Genomic DNA, 13,110 nt, shown 5'->3' with positions numbered 1-13,110 from the left:
TGCCACCCTCCTCCTCCATGATTAGGGGAGTTTTCCTAAAGTCCTTCTGACAGTAAGACTTTAGTAAACTATCCCAGTGGTTTGTAGATCCCCAACTCTTAGTATCTGTCTGTACTAGCTCAGGACCTTGGTAGTGTGGCAGAGCAGTCAGGCTGATCTTAAGAGGAAGATGTGCACTCTAGGTAAGTACACTGAACCTAGTTAGACATGCACAACAAAGAAACACACTTACAATTTATATTAAATTATATATTTATTATATTTACACCAGAATCACTTCAAATACATTATACATTTACACTGTAACACTCCGGAATACTTATACACTTCAAAGGACACTTCCACCTTTGGGTTTGTTTGCTGTTACATTTGTTGCAACGTTAGAAAGGGAAAAGACAATGCTATCATATTAACGGTAATTATGCGCACATCCTGGTTCGAGCAGATTTACGGTAAGACATTTACTCTGCAAATAAATCTAAGAAAGTAACTTAAAGGAAAGAAAATGGTTAGTTAGTGTAATACTAGTCTGGTTCAAGGTTCTAGAAAGGGTTTCTTCGCACAGCAAGTCTTTTAAGTCCAAAAACGTAACCCTCGCTACAGGCAGTTTGGAGAGGGCTTGAAGTCTTGACAAGCAGCAGAATATGAAGAGTCCCAGAGGATTTCTTCCTGTCTCAAACGTTACAGAACAGCAAGTTAACAATGAAAAAGGAAGAGCTGTTAAGGACTCAATGAATGGACGCAAGCAGCGGCTTGAGTCAGAGGTAAAAGGGGGTTGTCCTGGACACCACTACGTGCACGCCAACGCTCAAGCGACTTTCTGGGACCAGGTGAGCAATACCTCTTTCCCCACAGTACCTTAGGTTAGAAGAAGATTTTCGTGCTGGATGCTCCACGATGTTGCAGCTCAGGGCCTGACCTCCAGATTCCTGGGTCTGATGATGAAAGGCAGGACAATGGACGGGAACTCTCAGCAGCAGTCTCGAGGGAGGACCTGGGGCGCGACTTTCAGCAACTTTGCTATTTACTCTGCAGTTTTGGCACGTTTTCTGCAGCACCAACAAAGGACACAGATCGCCCGGTCAATCTTCTTTGCTTCCTGCAGTCCCATGCTCTGATGAGGGGGCCTGGGTGAGATGGAATGGATCTCTGGAGTGGCCTTACAGGTTCAGCAAAGATATGGACGGATTTGGCCTTTCCATGATGATGCACTTGAAATGGGCAGCAAATCTCCTGCTATTGGGCTCCCGCAGCTGTGGAAACTCCGAGGAGCTCGGGAGATGGCTGAAGTCAAAGTTCATCTTGGGGCTGGTTGGTCCCACCAACCAGAGGCAAGGAGTCATCATCTTTGCAGCTCCTCTGTTGCACAGAAAACAGGGTCAGGACAGCAGTGGTCGCTTCACGGTGTTGCAAAGGGTCTGAAGGAGTCTATGGTCGTCATCTTCTTCGGTTACTTCAGCTTCCAGTGGTCCAGAAGCCTCATCTTCTATACAGTTCAAGCACACAATACTCTGCAATCGCTCTCGGAATTTTACAGAAAGGGGCGCTAGGCTGTCCAATCAGGACAGCCAGAATCCCGGTGGGCGGTTGTCCTATTCAGGCGCTCTAGCAAAGGACAGGGGTGTGGAAAACTCCTCCCCCACTTCCTGCCTGCCAGTGTGTGAAACACAGCGGCATGCCAATAAATCTAGAGCACCAATGAACAAACACAGTGGAGCAGGCCTGAGTCTGGAACAAACAGGGAATGCATGCAATCTGGCAATGTAAGGAATGACTACTGCTCTGCACAAGTACAGGGATACGTAGTGGCTAAACCGCCTACTCAGACCACACTACTACTAAACCAGCAGTGACCCCAATCAAGGTAAAACAGGCACAGCCAGACAGGTACCTCTTTTGCCTCTTTTGGTAACGATGGCGAGGGCCGGCTACACTCTCCAAGAGGGGCGTGAGCTGATACAGTAGCAATCCAAACAGTACCGCTGCACCAAATCAAAAGAATGTCCAACCAAGTTGCCCTTCTACCCTTTGCAGGGATTTTTAATGAAACCAACAAAAATGCACACAAACAATAAAAACACTACTGACCCACCCCTGTAGGAGAAAACAGAGAGAAACCAGGCTTTGAAATAAAGGGCACTCTGTGTTTGGAGACAAGGGTGCTCACACAAAGATCTCTGTAGCAAAAAGTCAAGGTTATTGAATATGTCCATGAAAAAGTGGAGAAGGGGGCGCTTAAAGGTCACTAATGACCTTTTTACGGTATACCAGATCAGCATAGCCACTTCAAAATGCTTTTACATCTTGTTATATGTTATGGCACTAAACCAGGTGTCTGGGCAAGTTTGGTGCAGAGCAGGGATCAAGTAGTGGGGTGGTGTCCACAGGATGCAGACACTGAGAAACGTTGGGTGGTACGGTTGGATCAGCAGAACTGGAAGGCTCACTGGGCTGGGATTTAGAGAAGCATAGACTTGCCTTCGGCAGTGAAAGGTCTCAACTAGCCCAACACAGCGTCACAGCACTGCCGCAGCGACGGCTTGGAGCCCAAAGCATTTGGTAACAAGGCAGGCAGTGTCAAGTTGAGGATGTTAAAAGACTTGGAGGGTCTCAGATGTGGAGGTGGTGTAGCTTTGATATCAACATTGAACTGACTGCAGTGGTTCCCTTGAAACATTTTGGACAGTGGGGAAAGTGTCCAAACTGGCGTCAAGGTAGGTTGGAGATGCAGGGAGGGTCAGATGTCACTTCCATGGTTCTGTGGTTGATGGGAGACCCAGCTCAGGGTCTCAGGGGCAATGTGAGCCCTTCTACCCTTTGCAACCAGGATGGTTTGTAGAGAGCACTTGTCAGGTTCTGTCACCTCAAGTGAAGAGGGTCATGGAAACTAGTGTCTCAGTTGGAGTACCCCGATGTAGCCACGGGATTATCCCAAATAGGTCCTTTGGCGTGTAAAGGAGCAAAAGAGTCATCAGGAAACAATAGAAGACCTGGCGCTTCTCCAGGACTGCTTCAGACCTGGTGCACCTCAATGAACTCTGAGCAACCCGCCGACACCTAATCAATACAGCCAAGGTCACCTACTATCAGAGCACCATAGCAGAAAACAACAACGAAAGCAGAGCCCTCCTCAAAACAGTCAAGCACTTTATCAACCCACTACGCAACCTTGCCATTGCAGACTCCATAAGAAAATACACCGCCATCAACACCTTCTTCATCGACAAAATCAGCAAAATTCCCCAGCACATAGACACCAGCATTTATACACATTCCCACCTCACGCCCCTCCTCACGAAATCTCCCCACCCTGGACAACATTCAAGACACTCTCAACAGAGGACCTGGTAGAAACCCCAGCCACATCGTGTACAGATGCCATTCTCCCAGCATACATCCTCAAGACCCTCCCCACAGAAGCTCTCCTTCCCTACCTGGAGATCATCAACCGCTCCCTAACTCAAAGCACCATCCCATCGACCCTAAAAACAGGACAAATCCACCCTCTACTAAAGAAGTCCACCCTGGATCCCGACAAACTAGGTAACTATCCCCCCCATGACCCGTCTTGCCTTCTTATGCAAGATCATCAGGAAAGCGTTAGCCGCACAATGTCAGCAACACATCAACACCAACAATCTCCCCCAAACCTACCAATCCAGGTTCAGACCCAGATGCAGCACAGAGACGGCATCCATACAGGCGGTCAATGATGCCTTCAACATCCTTGATGACAGCCACCCTTGCATCCTGGTTCTACTCAACCTCTCGGCCGCTTTCGACACACTAGACCACGAGGCGCTCATGGACACCCTACATTGGCGCATGGGGATCAGCTACCTTGTCCTATGCTGGTTCAAGTCCTATCTCACCATCAGTTTGTTCATAAGGACTCCTGTAGATCACCAATGCTACCCATCATCGGTGGAGTCCCGCAGGGTGTTAGGCAGAAACCTGTGCAGTTCCCTCTGGGACCACTGCAAAAGATTTAAGACTACAGGTGTTTGGCAGTAAACCCACTTGGTAGCAGTCTGTACCACCCAGATTTACCTGGTAGCTGTGGCTGAGCAGTCAGACTTCCCTCAAGAAGAGGTAAGCAGTATAGAGAGTATTCACAATAGGTCAAAAGAACACAGTAGAACAAGCAAACACTGACCAGAGCTTGGTGTAAAAGAGATATAGTTATTTATTTAAAACCACATCTAGTAAAACACACTGGCACTAATATCAAGCAGTTCAAAAACACAGCCAGTAAAAGATATACACTCCCTTCAACGATTAGTTAGACAAGTCTTAAGTAAAGCAACACTTATTTTCAGACAGCGGTGAGCGCTTAACGAAGATGGCACTCTAATCAATCGGTTTACAAGGGAGAGAAAGGCAGAGCAAAGATAGAAACAGATCCCAACACTTTCAGAAGAACACAGTAGGAGGAGAAGGCAGGTTAAAACCATAAAGTCAAAGTTAACAAGGCCGGACCCACTTTAAGAGGCTCCGGTCGAAATGTGTCCAAGGTCACACGGTTAAAAGTGCCCAAAAGTCTCGCAATAAGTTCAGAAAGAGTTGGACCAAAAAGAAAGGGACCAGTTAGATGGTCAAGGCGGCCAGCCCAGTCCAGAAGGTTAAGGGGTTATTGTTACCTTGTAGCAATCTTTAGAAAGGGAGGCCTGGCGGACACGGTACCTTAAAATGGTGAGAACGCTCCAGCGGGGGCAGTTGTTCCTGGCAGCGGGTGCAAGTCGGTGCTTCGTCGGGAGGAAGAGAGGATCTCGTCGGGGAGGAAAGCAGGAGTCTGTTGCACTGCCAGGGAAGAAACCAGCCGCGGAGTTCTCAATTAAAAGGAGCGGTCCTTTTATTTGCGGTCCAGTGGTAAGTGGCTATCCGGTTGCCGGGGTGCTTGGCACGGGCAATTCGACCACAAGACGTCCTGGGATGCGAGAAAAGAAGGTAAACTGGTTGTGCCCACCAGTCAGGGGAAGAAGACTCTCCAGCAGGGAGATCTCCTCTGTCGTTGGGAAGTGGTGAGTCAGTTCAGCAGGGCTCCACTGGTGGTGTCATCGTAGCAGGTTGGCTCAGCTTCTCCCTTGTCAGATTTTCAGGTCCTGTGGCGACTTCTGAAGTTTCAGTCCAAAAAGCCCTGCTTTTATGCAGCACACCCCCATTCACTCAGCCTAGCTGTCAATCAAACATGCTAAGTGGTGCGTCGGCCGGCTCACCACTTGGGCCAATCACACCAGAGTGCGACTTGAGTTACCAAGGTAACTCAGTCCAGGGTGCCTAAACCCCCTCCCACACCCCCTGTGGTACCCAGACAGAGTGGCACCACTTTTGGAGGCTTCTGTGGAGAAGCCTGCCAAAACGTGGAACAAAGGGCTCGACCTTTGGTTTGGAGTTACAGAGGCGAACACAAACGCCATTTAGTTCTGGCAGAAAATACCAACCGGTGAATTAATATTAAATAAATAAACCGGCGGTATGTTAGAGGCTATGTTAAAAAGTATTTGCCTCGAACAATGGAAAAATCCCATAGAGATATATTCGTGGTTGAATATAAAAAGTAGTATCCACTGCCACCAGCCAAAACTCAACGAGGGGGGATGGGACAGTGCCCCCTCGAACAACAGACCCAGGGGCAATCGAATTGCCCCTACCGGTACGTCCACAATATGATGGTTGTACTGGTTCTGTTAGTAATTTGGGACTAGTAAAGCCAATGGTGACTTTACATGCCCTGGGAGACAGTAGTCAGTCCCAGGGTATGGCGTCTATGGTAGGGGGTCACTATGACACCCCGGTGTTACTGCACAGAGAGTGCTGTGTAACACATATAGGAAAAACACATGAGACCCTATGGAGTAAAGGATCCCATAGCCCATAAAACACATTAACATTCAAAGGAACACCACAAATCATGTCCAAGAGTGGGAGAAAAAGAGTCTCACTCTTGGCAGGAGAAAAAAACAAACTCCAGAAATCCAGCAAAGCTGCTGGGGGACTCACTAGGTTAGGAAATTCAGCCTAAACAGAGAATTCTCCCTAACACAGGGTTCATCCTCTCCCCAGTGATCTTCAATCTATACATGGAGCCGCTGTGAGCCCTCCTAGCCACACACAACATCCACATCCACCAATACGTCAACAACACACCTGGAGATCGACTCCATCAACGACATACTTAGACTTAATCCTGCCTCTCGCTGATTGAGTCTTGGATGTCCAGTGCATACTTGAAGCTCAACCCCTCCAAGACCGAATTCCTACTCCTCACCAACAACACAGAACACACAGCATACAGACCTGGCTATCAACCATGAACGCTGAGGGCTTCACAACTGAGCTCATCTCTTGCGCCAAATCCCTTGGGTTCCACATCGACAAACACTGCTCTTTCAAGACCCACATTGCTAAGAAAACTCAGACAGCTTGGTACCAGCACTCCCTCCTGTGGAAAGTCAAGTCCTCCCTCCGGGCAGCTTTAGATCCACCGTTCAAGCACTGGTCCTATCCCACCTGGATGGGGGCAATGCACTCCTCGAAGGCCTCCCGCCATCCTCCCTTGTGTCCCCTGAGAATTGTCTTGCACGCGGCTGCACGCCTCAACTAGGGTCTACGCAGATATGACCACATCAACCTGGCCCTCATCGACCTTCACTGGCTCCCCACTGCACGCACAAATCACCTTCAAGTCTTGCTGCATTATCTATAAGGCAGTCGCCCTCAAGCCACACGTCTACCTCGCAGAGAAACTCAGCATCTCCAGTGGACAGCGCACCACCAGAAGCCAGGACATGTGCAAACTTGAAATCTGCTGCTGAAAAAAGGAAAGGACCAGAAAACAAGGCTTCTCTGCCTACGCCCCAAGACTGTGGAACCTCCTCCCAGTCAGCATCAGTCTCGCCCCCACGCTCTTACAATTCATAAATTAACTCAAGGTTCACCTCTTCAAGGAGTCTCTCCTCCTCAGCACCTATGCTATCATCTTTCCCTCCTTGTCACCTTGCTCGCTAGATGCAGTCTACCCGTCTCCTCGCCACCACCCTCTAAGGCTGTACCCCTCCTCTGTGCCCCTCTGTATGCTCCCCCCGCTGTATATCTGTTCTGTTGTTACCTCTGAAAAGTGCTCTCTTGCTTCTCAAAGCCAGCCCCCCTCAATAAATCCCATAGTAATAAGGGAGAGAAGCTTTGCTCTTGGTTGGAACTTCTGGTCTCCTCCTCTCTAGCAGAAGACGTTGCTGTGGACTGTTCTCGCAATCAGTTTCCAGTGACTTGTCTTCAAAAGGGTTCTCAAAATGTATCAACTAAGAGGAGGGTCTCCCCCTCATATAAGACAAATGCCACAATGGATTGGTCCACAGCAAGCCTGTTAGGTGTCCAATCCAGGCTTCTGTGACAAGTGCCCCTTGCCTGCTGATGACATACCTAGTGTACCTTGTCTTCATGCAGTGCTGAGCGGGGGCAGGAAATTCAGGAGCCCCAGCAAACTCCAAGATGGTGAGACCCCTCCTCTGCGGGTTGAACCTCCCTTCTGTCCTATTCAAACCCCATCCCCTTCCTCTGTCCTCTGTCTGCCTACTTTAAAAGAACTCCAGTAATCAGCCCCCTGGTTTGAGATCGCCATTGACATGACAGAACAGTATTTGAAGCATCAGTTCTCAGGGGACCTCACGGGGAGGATTCCTTTTTCTTTGGACGAAGGTGTCAACCATCCTCAGGAGGGTCAAAGCTAGGTTTACATTCAGGCCAGATAGTTAATAGGCACTGTTATGAATGAGTCATCTCAACAAGCTGTCAATAATATGACACCCAATGCTCGTGGCTTTATACTTGTGTGATCTTAGTAGCCACCATGTCATGGCTAGACATGGCTTATATGTAGAAGTTAATAACTGCTACTAGGCTGCTGGGATACACAATTATAATATTTTGAGCCAGAAGTGCTGATATAAAAAGCCACCCTTGCCTGCTGGAACTTTGAGTTTGAGCAGTTGTTTTCAGGAACACACATTTGAGTTTTGGACATGCTCCGCTGAGTTGTCCGATATTTGCTTCATTGTTCGACTGGAGTGATATCGAATCTATTCACTTATTTCCAGTAGATTAGGTTCGATGCCCATGCGTTCTTCTGGCCTTGGTGAGTCTGCACTTGCCCTGATGAAGGCTTGGCCTCTGAAGTTGCTGTGGCCATTTAAGCCAGTTGACATTTCATTGATCACTCACGCTATTTCTCACTGCCATTTATTATTTAATACAAGCTTAAGTATATTGCATAGCACCTTGGTGTAGAGTAGGCCAACACACAGGTCTGGTCTCGGATGTAAACTCGCCGGGTTGTACATCAACACGGCTACATTTTTGCACATTTATTTTCTGCGGGGCACGCAGTTTTAGTGCACCGACTGCTTTTCCTTTGCACTTTATGTCAAGCATTTTTTGGGCAGCACGGTTTGGCTTTCTTCTTTTTCTTCTTTCAACCCCCTTTTGTGGTCACAAGGTTTGCTCTCAACACTCATTTTATTGTCTATTTATTCTTCTATATCTTCTTGACTGTTCTGATACTTGGTGGTGGATAGTTTATATGTAGCTTTTTTCTAAATACTTTTCTTAGTATTTGGTTTATTTTCACTCCATTAAGTGTTTTATTTTCCGATTGGATCTCTTGTTTTTGTGTTTCGCTTTACTGTTCCCACTCGATTCATTTTTAGGTGGGGTTCCTTCTGTGCTGTTGGTTCTGCTGCCACTGCATGGCAGGTCCAAAGATCCTGCCATTCAAGAGGGAGCACAATGAAAGGGGGTCTGATTAGCGGATCCCACTTTCAGAAACAGAATCACCAGCAGCATTGTACTACATTTCACCCTCACAGGTGGCCTTCCATTTCTGAGATCACACGTCCAGGCCAACCAGGAAGCAAGACATAGCCAGGGAGCGGGATGCAATGGAATGCCCAAGTGTGCACTGGCAGCAATTCATCTAGAACATCCAGGGAGTAAATGCAGTGGAGGAAACAACCCGTGTCGGACACTCATGGAGATTAAATGAATGTGTGAATACTGGAGAAAATAGTTTCCTTGGCACATGCATGTGCATTCTAGTCTATTCTAGTATTAATGCAGGGATTCTGGATAGTTCAATGCAATCACTGAAGTGGCTGCTATGCCCCTACATCAGCGTTTCTCATGGATGGATGGATGGATGGATGGATGGATGGATGGATGGATGGATGGATGGATGGATGGATGGATGGATGGATGGATGGATGGATGGATGGATGGATGGATGGATGGATGGATGGATGGATGGATGGATGGATGGATGGATGGATGGATGGATGGATGGATGGATGGATGGATGGATGGATGGATGGATGGATGGATGAAGGGTGGCTGGATGGAGGAAGGATGGGTGGGTTAACGGATGGATGGGTGGGCGGATGAGTTGGAGGATGGGTGGGTTGGGTGATGGGTGGGTAGGTGTCTGGGTGGATGGGTAGCTTGATCGATGGATGGATGGACGGACGGACGGACGGACGGATGGATGGATGGATGGATTGGTGGGTGGGTGGGTGGATGGGTGGATGGATGGGTGGGCTGATGAGTTGGAGGATGGGTGGGTTGGGCGATGGGTGGGTGGAAGGGTAGCTGGATGGATGGATGGATGGATGGATGGATGGATGGATGGATGGATGGATGGATGGATGGATGGATGGATGGATGGAAGGAAGGGTGGGTGGGTGGCTGGATGATGGGTATGATGAATGTTCCATGATGGTAGAAGAGGACAGTATGTTTTAGCATCCTTGAATTATGCAACAGTGTGTCTGTTGCCGTGCACTCCACCCTTTGCTGGATATAATGCTAGAGACCGCCCTCACTGTGCAAACCATCAATTGCAGCTTCCTCCAGTGCCCTCACGTGATTCATGCCCGTGTGATTACAATGCAAGCCTACTCCTCCTTTGAATGCCTTGTTTGCAGGCTCTCTCTCTCTCTCTCCTGGCCACTCTCTCACCATTGCTACTATCTATCGGCCACACGGTCAGACTACCTCGTTCCTCTTCGAGTGGGCGGACCTCTGCTCCTCCCTTCTGGTCTCGACCACTCCTCCTTGGAGTCCTCAACATCCACCTGGATGCTTCATGTCCCTCCTCTGGACTCTTTCACGACATCTGCGACTCTCTCTCTCTCTTTCTATTCTCCCCTCCGGCCCGAGTCACTCTGCAGGGCACACTCTGGATATTCTCATCTCCTCTGACCTCCACCTCTCTAACCCCCTCACCACTCCTCTCGCCTGGAGCGATCACTTTCTTCTTTCGTCCCATCTCTACCTCTCCACCCCACAGGCCAAGCCATTTCCAGCACTGCCACCTACCTTCTCGGTCATCCGGCCCATGAAGTGTGTGTCAGTTGAGGCTTTTGCCGCCACTTTCTCTCCCCATCCTCCCCCTCTGGCTGACTCTCATCCTGACAGCCCTTGCCAAGCTCCGCTCTTCTATCTCTGATACTCTTGATGTCCTTGCCCCTGTCATGAGTATCCGCTTGAAGCCCAAAGCCAAGTGCTTCTCCTGGTACCATTCTGACCTCGTCACCCTTAAACGCAAGAGTAGGGTGGCGGAGAGGAAATGGCGGGCATCCTGTACATCCTCTGGCAAACTGGCCTGCCGCCTGCTCCAAAGGCAATACCGCCTCTCTGCCTGCACTAAGAAGAGATCCCACATCTAAGGCCGCATCTCTGCAGCATCTAACAACTCGGCCGAACTCTTCAAAATCTGCAAGGAGCTGGCCAACCCTGCTGCAGTCTCTACTTCTCCTGTCCCCTCCCAAGTCCTCTGCATGGACCTGGCTTCTCATTTCATCTCTAAATCCCAAGACATCCTGTTCACCCTCTCGTCATCTCCTCCTCCTCCAACTTCTCTCTCTGCTACCTCCTGCCCCCCTGCAGCCGCCTCTCCTCCCTCGTTCTCTTCCTTTCCTCAGTTCTCCCCTGATGAGATTTCTAGACAAGTCTGATCTATGAAAATCTCGTCAAAACAGGTTCTCCCCTGTTTGTCCAAAACCATCAAGGACCATATTGACACGCTCACTCCCACCATGGCTGACTTCTGCAATGACGCCTTCATCACTGGAGCCTTCCCCTCTCTTCTGAAGCACTGTCTTGTGCACCCTCTTCTCAATAAACCCTCAGCCGGCCCCTCATGCCTAGCTAACTATAACCCAATCTCGATCACTCCTTTCCTGGGCAAACTCCTGAAAAAGCTGCCCATTTCCCAGCTTAATCTTCACACTGATTCTATTGGTTGTGTCCATGACCATCAGTCTGGCTTCAGAGCAGCCAGAGGTACGGAAACTGTTCTCCTGAACATCTGTGAAGACCTGCTCTCCAACTTTGACTCTAATCTCCCCTGCATCCTCATCCTTCTCGATCTTTCTTCTGCCTTTGACATGGTCAACCATTCCATCCTGCTCAACCGCCTCTGTGACAACCTGGGTATCACTGATCAGGCCCTGGCCTGGCTGATCTCCTTCCTCTCCATCTGACCCTCCCAGGTCGAACTTGGGTCCTTCCTCTCCTCTATCTCACTTTACACTTGTGGTGTCCCCCAAGAGTCTAACTTCTCTAACTGGCTTTTCAACCAATACCTGGCACCCCTCGCCCACTGCATTGCTGCTCTCTGCTCTAACATCCAGTGCTATGCGGATGACACTCAGCACATCTTCAGGCTGCGTTCTGCCGCCTCTTCTCCCTCTCTCTTCTCTGACTGTCTGTCTGCTATCCAGGAGTGGTGTGCCACCAACGACCTCTGCCTTAATGGCAGTAAGACTGAGATTCTCCTGATTGGCACTCCTGCACCATCCTTTCCTGTCACCCGCTGGCCGGCCTCCCTTGGCCCTCTCCCTGCTCCCACCTGCAATGCCAAGAACCTTGGGGTCTTCTTCGACACCACTCTTTCCTTTTCTCCACACATCTCTGATGTCTCTGAGAAGTCACACTACCAATTGCACCTCCTCAGAGGTATTCTTCTTTTCCTCTCCTTCCCCAAGAAGCTCACTGTCTCCAGAGTTCTGGTTCTCTCTAGGCTGGACTACTGCAACAGCCTCTTTCTAAATCTGCCTGCTTCTACTCTCCGCCCTGTGCAACTTATCCATAATAGGACTGCGAGACTTGTCCTTGGCCTCATGGCCAGGGATCATATCTCTCCAGCCTTGAAATCTCTTCATTGGCTGCCAGTGGCTGCAAGGATTAAGTTTAAGACCCTCTGCATTGTCCACAAGTCCTTCTGAGGCCTGGTTCCGCAATACCTTCAACTCCCCCTTCATAAATACCTTCCTACCCGAGCTCTTCGCTCCTCCACCTCCAACTACCTCAGGGTCAGTCGCTTCTCCAAGCAACGAGTTGGGGGCAGATCTCTTTCTTTGGCTGGGGCCTCCCTCTGGAACAGCCTTCCTGCCTCCCTGACACTTGAGGAGAACCATCTTCGGTTCCGGGAGCACTTCAAGACCTTCCTCTTTGCTTCCGCCTTCTCTCTTCCTCTCCCCTGCTGATCTCTATATTTTCTGCACCAGGCATCAGGCTACCCTCTGACTACAGGCCCAGACCCTGCCCTCCCTGCTGCATAACCGCACTGCCTCCTGGCAACCCCTGAACTTGGGGGTCTGTATCTGCATCCCTACAGCCTCACTACCTGCACTTATTGACACCTGTTGTCAGAGCTTAATTCTGGCACTTGCCACCTGCTGGCTGCACTACCAGCTTTTGTTGGATTACCTGTTCAGCACTCTCCACTCCTCCCCTGCACTTACACGTTCTCAGTGTCACTGGGCCTAGTAAGAGCGTTGTTTTGTCTTCCCTTGTACCCCTCCCTTGCCTCGTCGCACCTTGAAACAATTGTGTATGGGCGCGATACAAATAAAATACCATATCATAAAACCCACCTTCAATAGCGCTGTTATCTCACTGACCGTTTTCTGCCAGGCGTGCACCGTCAGTTCCATGACACATGCTTCTTCAGTAATCTTCTGGAGGTAAAAGGACACGTGATCAACAGGGATGTGACGAAACATTCATCATCAAAATATCAATCCTTCAAAATGCAAGAAAAGCGACTATTCACGACAT

At 49.3% G+C, this 13,110-nt stretch overlaps 1 protein-coding gene across 4 annotated transcripts in view; it reads right to left on the bottom strand.

Annotated features, from left to right (window-relative positions):
• Window positions 1–13,110, bottom strand: part of LOC138487603 (uncharacterized) — a 277,207-nt gene that overhangs the window by 97,062 nt on the left and 167,035 nt on the right. The window contains exon 6 of one of the 4 annotated variants that reach the window (XM_069614071.1): window positions 12,927–13,010. In XM_069614071.1, coding sequence (XP_069470172.1) covers window positions 12,927–13,010 — 84 coding nt within the window. The remainder of the gene's footprint in view (window positions 1–12,926; window positions 13,011–13,110) is intronic. The other 3 variants (XM_069614073.1, XM_069614072.1, XM_069614074.1) reach the window with 3 other exon arrangements.

This window comes from Ambystoma mexicanum, chromosome 9, assembly GCF_040938575.1.
Source record: "Ambystoma mexicanum isolate Mex_15411 chromosome 9, UKY_AmexF1_1, whole genome shotgun sequence".
In the NCBI taxonomy this organism is placed as follows: Eukaryota; Metazoa; Chordata; class Amphibia; order Caudata; family Ambystomatidae; genus Ambystoma; species Ambystoma mexicanum.
The sequence above is the reverse complement of the archived record's forward strand: the minus strand, read 5'-3'. Positions and strand labels throughout refer to the sequence as shown.